Source organism: Centroberyx affinis, unplaced genomic scaffold (genome assembly GCF_046629955.1).
Source record: "Centroberyx affinis isolate AG114_WGS23_722 - 3 ecotype Tasmania unplaced genomic scaffold, CSIRO-AGI_Caff_v1 ptg003958l_1, whole genome shotgun sequence".
Lineage (NCBI taxonomy): Eukaryota > Metazoa > Chordata > Actinopteri > Beryciformes > Berycidae > Centroberyx > Centroberyx affinis.
In genome coordinates, this window is record NW_027281780.1 from 227917 (window position 1) to 238942 (window position 11026).

Below are 11026 nucleotides of genomic sequence, written 5' to 3' on the forward strand. Positions count from 1 at the left end.
CTCGCAATTATGAAGGTATAGATTGGTATCTAAGGGAAATGGTGCAGCAGTCTAAAAAGCCATTAAACGTTAGAGATTGGATCAGTAAAGGGGAATTGAATGGGAGCGTTTATGTGTTACATAACCGCTCAAAGAGGTGAGGGAGGCTAAGAGGGTGAGAAACCAAATACAGTGACATGGGGGAAAGAAGGGGGGGAGAGAAGGGGAGGCTGGGGGGGGGGGGGGGTTACAGATGAAGACACACACAAAAAGAGATAGACGCAACAACATAGGGGTGATAGTGACGGAAAAAATTGTGGGAGGAGATGGGGATGCTGCTGGGAGATGTTTTCTGAGATACTTTGTGGTTTTGTAGATGAAAGTTCAGACCGCTGGCTGCCTGCGTGTGCGTCAGGCGAGGCAGCGGGGGGGTTGTGACCTTGGAGAGATATTGTTATAATGTAAACATCAGGGCTGCTTGCTCTGCCAGCGTTACTATTGACCTGTGTTAAAGGGCAAAATAATGATTTTTCTTTTTACTGTGTGTCTCAAATACAGCCTCACTGTATTTTGTTTGTTGATTTTTTAATGTTTTTTGGTCTGACATTAAGTTTGGTGCGATGAGAGCCAAATAACATTGATGTACAAGATGCTTTTTACACATTTTTAACATGTACAGTACTGTGCAAGTCTTAGGTACCCAACCGTTTTTATATAAATTGTGTCTTAGATGTTTATTCATTTTCTTTCTGCATTAGTGTGTCAGTAGACTGCTCTTTATAGTACATTTTTTGATATTTAGAAACTTTTCATTTAATTATTTTTGAAAGCATCTTCACTTTACTTTTTTTCTTTTACATGTGCCTAAGACTTTTGCACAGTACTGTATGTCCTATGTGTTATCCAATAAATAATTAAACAATAATAACTTTTTACTTTTTGCATGGGAAGAGTGCCTTGGATACAGTTTATCTGCCGAAATGTTGATGTACAATTGTGATAATCTACTTCTGCAGAATTTTACATGAAGAACAATAGTAAGAGGTAGGTGATACGGTGGCTTAGAAGCTGTGATGACTGGGAGATGATAGACTGATCTTGCATGTGTTTTATTCCAGGATGCACATCTATCAGGGCAACAGGTTGGACAAGCTCAGTAAACAGCTATATTTCTATGCCAAGTCTGTTGGAATAACACAACTTCTCCCTCTGGAATGTCATTTCAAGCTTAGCTAATCCAAATATTTTGTTTCAGCAGAATGACTTTGTGTTACCAGAGTCTGTATAGTTTAGCTGGCTTATTTCCTAAATATAGAGCAAAAATCAAAGAAGAGCCTACTATCATTAATCAACCTGGACAGTTCATGGCTACATCGATTCAGGAAACTGCCAAGTCTCGTTTGTTTATTAGTGTTTTTTCCATTCTGTATACAAATAAAAATGTCATCCTTTTGCTTTGCAGCTGCCAAAGATTAAATAAAAAAAAATGTTAATAGTCCCATTATAGCTAAAGGATTGTTCTCACAGTTTATTCAGCAGGTCCAGAACGGTGCATCCTCCTGCCTCTCCATTGTCTCTGGCCTCTGGGAAGCTGCTGATGTGGCGCCAGCACGCTTAAGTAAACTGTTATGGCTGATGTGATGTTCTTAGCCACTAATGACAAACAGTAGCCTATATCAACAATAGCAAACATAAAGCAGGGGGAGGAAATGCAAATCATAGACAAATAAACAGATATTTGGTTATTGTGTCACAAACACAAATGACCTAGAGTATATCCTAACTTAGACTGGCTGATTTTCATATTTCACTGGAATAATATTACTGTACAATGCGTATTGAATCATGCAGTGCCTGTCACATAATTAAGCTGATTTACTGTGAGGCATCCACAGCAAGTCACATTGTACTATATGAAAAATTAATCAGTGGCCAGCCACCACTTGCCATCCCACTTGTAGCTTAAATAAACACGGAAAGGGAAGTTAAAGTGGAGTGGGGGAGGAAACAATGCAATCAGGATAGGTGCACACAAACTTGATTTAGCCTAAATCCTGCTGTTTTCCAATCAGGGCCAATCTAAATATGTCCTGCATCCACATATACAAACACCTCTCCCTCTGTCTTCCGTCTGTCTGACGTTTTCTCGCTCATAGCCACATACACATGCATGCACACACACATTATACACACACACACACACACACACACACTCACTCATACAGTCCTTTGGTGACTGATCTAGCAGGGCAAGGGGAAGGAAATGTTTGCTTACACACAATCAGCTGATGGCCGGCACCATGTTTCCTGGTCTAATGACCTTCTGTCAACTGAACTTAAGAGAGTAAGAGAGGGAAGTGTGATCCTGCTGTATGGTGTAGCCTAATAATGTCTCTACCATGTAAATGAACCATTCATGGTTTTTTGGGTGAACTCAGGATAAGCACGAGTGACCGGGTCTGTTGCTAGGAAGAGAAAGACCTCAGCCAAGGCTTAGCTGTACCCAAATACCAGTTTGTTAATCTGTCTGCAGAAATAAAGTGTGTCTATAGCAAGTAGACTCCACCAGCTGATTCATATGGTGACAGATGGTCATGGGTTGCCACCTGGTGGAAAGAGTTTGAACTTCTGTGGAATGATGATGAGAGAGACTTTTCTGACTAAAAGGCTGCATTTTTTTTTTTTAGGACTAAACTAGAGACTCTTGTTCACTTTAAATGTCGACACCTCCGTTGAGAGGCTTTAATTTATTAATTTATTTTAAATACTTACAGATTGGAAATAATCTTTCTATTTCAATTTGGATGTTATATACATACCATATGTGTTTCAAAAGTAGGTATATATGCATTATTAATACTCACCATATTATTAACTATTTTCCTGTTTCCAGGTACACCTATCTTTATGGGATATTGAATGTTGAATTATTTTGTTGAAATTACTAAATAAGCTGAAAATGACTAATATTATACAGCTTTGTTTTTCATTATTATGATTAAAAATTGTATACCTGCTTTTGAAACACTTCTGCTTGTACTTTTGTGAGTATCCAACTCCAAGGTTGCAGAGAAACCAAGGTATAGTCCATTTTTATTTGATTTTACTCGTTGCCTTTTTATTACACATATATTTCCCTTCTTTCACAATTTCGTTTTATTAAGGAAAGGTCATAAAAATGTTTGGCCCAATTTAAAATTTTACAAAACATGTCAGAGTTGAAATCAGATTAAATCAGTGAGATCAGTCTCTAACAAAAAAGTTTCACCGGTGCACCCCGTATTCACAATCGAACGCACACCACATGGGGCAGACCCAAACAAAAACTTGACCAACCATAATTGTCTGAACGCAATGAAGGCGCAGCTGATTGGCTGAAATCGTAGCCTATCAAATATCAGTATTTACCCACAAACTTCCTCAATCCACCGATTTCAACACAGTGACGCTCCCTGGCTCTGTGGTTTATGGGCCTCGAATAATATCTTTTTTGAGTTTCAGTGGCGAGTTTGTTTTTTTAGGTGTCACAGCACCCGCCCTGTCTGCTGTAGGCCTACTGAATCAAAATGCAGACGTTAAGGTGAGGAATCCTTATACATTTCTGAAAATAATATAGCAGGTTAAACATTTGCTTCTCTTATCCCCATTAATTTAGATAGGCAGTGTTAACCAGTCTCGTGTTACCATGATGCTAAAGACCAGATAGACATTCCAAAAGATTCTAAACAAGTTCAAGTTCAAATGTAGGCTGTTATTTGCCTTAAGTAATGACAAAGCAAATTAGTCTTTTCTTTTCTTTTCCTTTTTTCTCCTCCTGTTTGTCTACTTCACACCCTTCTGCTGATTGCCCAAGTTTGACTGATTTCTCAATACTTCAGAAATTTCTTCCGGAGTCCATGGTCCTCCACTGCAAGACTAGATGACAAGACTGTGATTATCACCGGAGCCAATACTGGGATTGGCAAAGAGACAGCACTTGACCTGGCAAAGAGAGGTAGCCTATAGATACACCATATATATTGTGTAGTCTTATTGTAACCTATAGGCCTACAACACCATAGTGATCCCACTGCTCAAATCACGTCAACTTCACTATGACACTGACTCACTGTCTTTGTTACTGGGTACTTGCACCATACATGCCATAGTTCAGTGTGTGTGGAGGGGCCGGAGGCTACATTCCCCGAGAGCCTGAAATAAGTGAGAAAAGTTTGGCTCATTTTGTATTCTGTGAGGTAATACTGATGTACAGCTCCATAAAGAAGAGGACTGCAAAGGAATGAAAGTTCAGTCAGTAGTTTTCTGAACAGGAACAACATGAACAGTCACATTCATGCCTTTTGTTGACTTTGAATTTGAATGAATAGGAGACTCATTTTGTGTGAACTCGTTCGTCTGAACTTTTCCAGACGGGTCAATTTCAATATGGTTTTAATGATATTCCTCTCAGTTCCAATTGAGAAAATGTATATCCTGATATCCATAAAGTCAACGTGGATGCCGTCCCATTCACCATATTTTCCATATTTTCAACTTCATTCTCTGTGGAGCTCTACAACAGATAAGTGTGTGGGGGGGGGAGAAAGAGTTAAAATGAGAGGAACCTCCATCATATCGTAGGTGACTGGCCTATCTGATTTTTAATCAAAGGTCAATATTAGAACACAATTAAAAAATTTTAACTTCAGTAGCACACACTGTGCCACCCTCTGGAGTTACCGATACATTTGCTGAATCAGAAATTGTGTGTATTATAGAGCTTAGTTGCACAAACAAACCATTTTCCATGCAGTTTCACTCAGTACACTGGAGTGGCATTACAGATTTCAGTTTTGAAATCAGTAGAGTTGTTCCTGTGCTCAAATACTGTTTTGACTGGTCCACACAATAAGAAGAACAGAGCCAATGTGAATTTGTAAATTGAGTGGCATCTCCCTTTAAGAGCCCATCTTGTAATCAGCACTTGTTTCCTAAGATGTTTAATGAATATGGGCCCCAATTCCTTTTGTGTATTGTCAATGTTACTGTCTGTATTCCCTTCTATGAAATATTACACATCCTGTACATAGGCTATAGCCTTCTTTGTCATCAGGGGGCGCTCATTACCCACATATTACCCGTATATCTCGTGTGTATATCTGTGTGTGCATAAATATGTACACAATATGTGTGTGTGTGTGTGTGTGCATAAATTGTTTCTCATATTTTATTTCACTGCAATTTCTATTTAGGGGCAAAGATCATCATGGCATGCAGGGATATGGAGAAAGCGCAGGTCGCCGTGAAAGAAGTCATTGAAGGCTCTGGAAATGAAAATGTCACTTGCATGAAACTTGACTTGTCAGACACCAAGTCGATAAGAGAGTTCGCTGAAGTCATCAACAAAGGTATGGAGCTGTGATGCTGGAATGAAGTTTCTGTCACTCCATGTGGCCACCTGCTTCAATTTATCAGAGATTCTTCAATTGTGCCTTCATGTGCTATAGGATATATTGAAAAAAAAACAAATTTCCTCCTTGGAAATTTCACGTGAACGCCCTCCAAAGTCAGATGATTAAGTGGGAAACTCTGAAAAAATGTTGCTACCAGAGTTTCAGAGTTATGACACAATGGTGACCTTTAACCTTCTCAACAAGGCGAATAAATCAAGTTTTGTGTCACTCAACAGTAAAAAAACAAACAAACACATACATATGCACCTTTATTGCTAGTCTGTTGTCAGACTAACCTAACATTTGTTTGAATGAAAATTCATGAAATTAACTTGAATGATAAACATAATGGGACTAGTAAGCCATATCAATTGACTTCTGCCTTTTTCTTTTCTGCAGAAGAGACAAAACTCAACATCCTCATCAACAATGCTGGGGTCATGGTTTGTCCATATGGGAAAACAGCAGATGGCTTTGAAATGCAGATTGGTGTCAATCACATGGGTAAGTAAAACCAATGTAGTTTCTTACCATCCTTGAATCATACAGCTAATGTTTGGTTTAACTGGACAGTTGTTTCGCCAAATTTCCAGATCCAAATTATTCTGTAGATATTTGGTGTCTTAGGACGCGTTCACATCATAACGGGATGACTTCTCGTTTGGAACCTGGAAGCGTTCACCTGTTTAATCCGTTAGGAGGCCCGCGTCCAAGTTGGCAATCATAAAGTCAATTGTTGACATTAACAGGTTATTTTATAATCAACCATGAATGAACTGCAGCAGATGTTTATCTCTTTTTGTAAGCAGAGTTAACTGTATGAGTAAAAATATAACTGTTGCTGCCAACTAGGAGATATCCACATAATATTCCCACATGTCCTACTTGTAATTTACCACTAGGGGGCTGATGTGAGTGTTTTTAAATCCAACGTAGCGTGAATGCGGCATTACTTCCTTATGCTGTAACTGTTTGACCGGGTTGCCTGGGAAATGGTAGCATCTACAAATTAACCATATTTCACTGTGCCTTTAAGGGCCATGACTTGCCTATACAATGCTAGAATACACCTATAATTATAGGATAAAAATAGAAATGCTGTCTGTCTAGTTCTGTTCTAGCTTTGTTTCAAACACAAATTATAGGGAATTCCACTTTTTGTAAGTCCTGTCATGCTGTGCTGTATATAGCCCTTAATTACTTTATTATTTAGCAGTAATATTATTTTGCTGATAAATATTTATTGGTGTTACACCTGCTTGCTGAACTGATGACCGATAAGGCAAATAGTCCCTCTGTAAGATAAAAAGGCTGCAGTTTATCAGTTATTCAGTACATTTTCTTCCCTGCCAAGGTTTATAGACCACAGTTTGAAAGGGAGAATTCTAATAACTTCCTTGTTTGTTATTTTGTGTCACTATAAAATTTGTGATTTGTGATGGCACATAACTAAACTATTAAAGATGCAGTCAGCAACGTTTTAAGTTTGTAAGCTGTGGTGGATATTTTTGTGCTGATTGTCACTGACATGATTACTATTCTACCATGTGACCATCGTCTGATCAAGCAGCCTACAAACACCTGTACACACAAGTCACATATCTGTTATTAAGTCTTTAGGGGAGAGACTGATAATCTTCCACCTACATTTCTATCTGATCTAGAATGAAAGCATTGATGTGGGACAGACAAGCAGTGTCCTCAGATCCCTCTTTATTCATAATAATGCGACAGATATTTCACTGCTCAAGGACTGTAGCAGGTAAGCATGGCAGGCTGAGCTATTACAGACATTTCTATGGAGGAAGAAAATTCCCATGCCATGAAAAGTGCTTTCCCTTACTGCAAACCTTTTCCCCTCTTTGATGTAAACCTAAGGCCGAAAATCTCTATGAACTACTGTGAGACAAACTGGTGGAACATGGGGTAAAACACCTATTATTTTTGTCAGATGTTTGCCACTTGAGACCAGGATACAAGAGCCTTTACCGTCTTTGAGTCGGCATTTTGTGCAGAATTGTCACTTCTATCGAATATATATAATAATATACTGTATATAATATATTATTATTTTCAGGTATATAATATACCTGAAAATATATTGTATTCACCTTGGAACTCCCACAAATCTCCACATTTGGAAATGTCAAGCTAGATTAATTCATTTTTTTCTCAAACGTTACTCCTTTGCGCCACAATACCTCCAAGAATCCCCTCTTTCTCCTCTCTTTGAAAATATATGTTCCTACATGACACTTATCCGAAGCTCCCTACCTTGTTCTCTAGGTCACTTCCTGTTGACGCATTTGTTGATTGACCTGATTAAAAGATCAGCGCCAGCCAGGATTGTCACTGTGTCTTCCATGGCTCACGCCTGGGGAGCCATCAACCTAGAAGACATCAACAGCGAGAAGGGATATGACAAGAAGGCCGCCTACAGCCAGAGCAAGCTAGCCAACGTCCTCTTCACTCGCTCGCTGGCCAAGAGACTACAAGGTGTGTATTATCCCACACACACAAGGCGAGTTTGCACGTCGGAGGCTTCAAATGGCGATAACAGTTTGAGTATAATGCAACTTTAAGTTCACTGGAATTATTCTGCCCTATAGAGCTGAAACATAGACGCAGGTCACCACCCTTAAATTCATAGTGTTGTCACATAATGACACCAAAATTGGTGCTGTTCCACAAAATCACTGGTGAAAACTGTGGAAAGCATTACAATTAATGCATTATGGAAGTCTGTCATACTTAGTTTCCATAGTTATATGTGCAGTGTACAGATACATTTAGAGACTTTTTTGCCTTGTACAATAATAAAACTTGGTAGAGCTAGCTGGAACTAGCTGTCAAGGTTAGAGGTCTGTTTCCCACTCATGCTGCAAATGTATTGTGCTGTAAAGCCCTTTGGAAAAAAGCATCCTAAATGGTGTATGTTATGCTAATTTGGTATTGTCTTGTGTTTCAGGTACAGGTGTGACGGCGTACTCTCTCCACCCCGGGGTCGTCCAGACTGAACTGTGGCGTCATCTGAGCGGCCCTCAGCAGCTTGTGATGAGGATGATCAGTCCCTTCACCAAGACCTCTGTCCAGGGAGCCCAGACGACCATCTACTGCGCTGTGGAGCCAACACTGGAGACAGAGAGTGGCGGATACTACAGGTAGCTTTGTGTTAAAACATGTAAAATAAGATATAAAGGCTCATGTAAAGGTCCCATCGCAAATTTCCTTGTCAACCACGTCATGGAAGTCCGGTTGTGCCCAAATAATGGCTGAATAAATTCAGAACAACCAAGCTAGAAAAAGAGATGTACATGAAAAAGATTGTTGTGGTGTGGGTGAAGGTCAGTTCAGTAATGTTGGAAGGAAAAGTGAATAGTCTGATAAATTTTAGTCCAAATTTTGGTTGCTGTGACACAGGAGATTTCAACAGCTGTTTTTTGGCTTTGTTAGCTAGCTAGCTAACTAGCCAGCAGGATAAATGTTAGTGTAAACATTAACGTTAGCAACAAGTTATTTGACATAACTAATGCTAGCTTCTACTAGATTTGTTAGCTAGTGTTCAAGTCAGATGTAGGCTAATTATAACATGACAGTGGTTAGCTGACCAGATACTGTTAGCTATCTAACAAGCTAACATTATCTGATGTAAAAACGGCACAGAAATTAACCAGGCCTGTTGAATTCTGTTGAGACCGCCCAGTTGTGCATTTCAAAACGCAATCAGCTGTTCACAGTCACTGTTACCAAAGAGCTGTGGACCTCCAATATGGCTGCCAGAGGGTTACGCCATGTAAAAGCCCTCTATACCATTTGGTGAGCTCCTTCCTTTGCCATAATTGGATACATTTTGAGCAAGAGTGACCCCAGGAAAATTGGACTCCTACTCCTGGCATTGTTAGTGACACGCTGTACCCATTGAACTTCGCAGGGCCACAATTATTGTATGAATCATGTAAGACATACTGTATCTCTCTGCCTACAGTGACTGTGCCCCTGCCACCTGCTCAGCGGCTGCAACAGACGACGACGTGGCGCAGAAGCTATGGGAGCTCAGCTGTCAGATGCTGTCTGTATCATGGGATTGAACCTCTTAGGATGGAAAATGTACTCTTTCTATTTACAGTTTGTAAGGGCCAAACACAAGTGCTTCTTCACAAGTTACAATATATCTTCATTTCTTGACACTCATTTTTATTAACACAGCCTGACAATAAATGGGTTATGTGTTACATTATCGTGATGTCTGATGTGGCCCACAACTATATATTTAATATACAGTTTTCATATTTATTTGTTATGCAAAGGAACACATTTCCACTCTGTTTTTTGCATTAATTATAATGCATCTACAACTTAAGTTTTACAATAATTATCACAATCAAAAATGTTCTGTGCATTTTGACAATACTTTTGAAATTGATATCTGGAATAACCTTGTTAACCTACTTAACTTTAGAGAAAGATAACCTTTTCAAATAGGTCAACATAACTTATTTTTCAAAAGACATATTTTCTGATATTAAACTCATTGTTGCAACCCATACTTTTGCTCTTGTCTCTGCTTACATGGATACAGGAAAGGCAACCACTATTTTGGGTCCTAATTGTTAAGGGGTAATTATGATGGCTTATGACGTATCTGCACTCTTCTTTGGCTCTTTGTGGATGCTGCTGTGCTCAGTTGTCCTAGAGAGCTCTGTTTTACATCATTTGAGGGGAAAAAGAATAGCCAAAGTGTCACAAAAATTGTGTTTGAAAATCCATATCTAAGGGTTTTTAAAACTTTGTTTGAAAACTGTTTAATGTGTTGGGAATTAAAAACCTTGGTGGATTTTAATTACTCCTTTGTTTTTATCTATGGGTCTTGATGGGAGATTTTAGTTCTGGGGTGAAATAGTGGGCAAGGCTATAACTTCTCTCATCAGAGATTATATAATGAGTGGACACAGGGATTCCTGATTTTTACAAAGAAAATTGATGAATCCCTAGCCTGGTGTCCAGCCCCTATGAATCGCAATCTTCAGCACTCTTCGAATTTGCATGGCGATTCATTATTCAATAACACCTAATGAATCACCATGCAAATTCGAAGAGTGCTGAAGACTGTGATTCATAGAGGCTGGACACCAGCCTAATGAATCCCTGGATCAGCATTTGATTTGGTGCATGTAGACTCAGAAAGCTGATGTGTTACCATGGCAACGGCATCATTTGGATGAATGTTCCAGTGGCAGTTGTGATGAACATTCTAACTTCATGAATCTCATGTTCTTTCCAAACATGGAGCAATGTTGATTTGCATGACAACATTATCATAATTCTCTTTAAGCCATGTTCGGTTTACCAAAGGAAATTACCATGATACACTGGGAAGCGTCCTTTCTATCCATTCAGGTTCTGTGTTTCATAGAACAGATGCAGCAATAAAGAAAGCCACAGCTAATCATTTTAAAATCACTGTATGATAATTAACTTATGAAACGTACATAGGTAATAAAAGGACGATAACTGCTGAATATGCATCTCACTGCATATTGGAAAATCCATTAAGGAACTAATAGGATGTAGATAATGCAGCCAAAGTATCAAGGTGTTCTTGGTGCTGCTTTTTT

The 11026-nt window shown here is 39.0% G+C and overlaps 1 protein-coding gene across 1 annotated transcript; it reads left to right on the forward strand.

Moving 5' to 3' along the window:
* Positions 1-3416: 3416 nt before the first annotated feature.
* On the forward strand, positions 3417-10251 carry LOC139663204 (retinol dehydrogenase 12-like). The gene is made up of 7 exons (XM_071541780.1): positions 3417-3559; positions 3858-3973; positions 5211-5366; positions 5811-5915; positions 7698-7907; positions 8380-8572; positions 9397-10251. The coding sequence occupies exons 1-7, from the start codon at positions 3546-3548 to the stop codon at positions 9497-9499; spliced, it is 897 nt and encodes a 298-aa protein (XP_071397881.1). The 5' UTR covers positions 3417-3545; the 3' UTR covers positions 9500-10251.
* Positions 10252-11026: the final 775 nt, after the last annotated feature.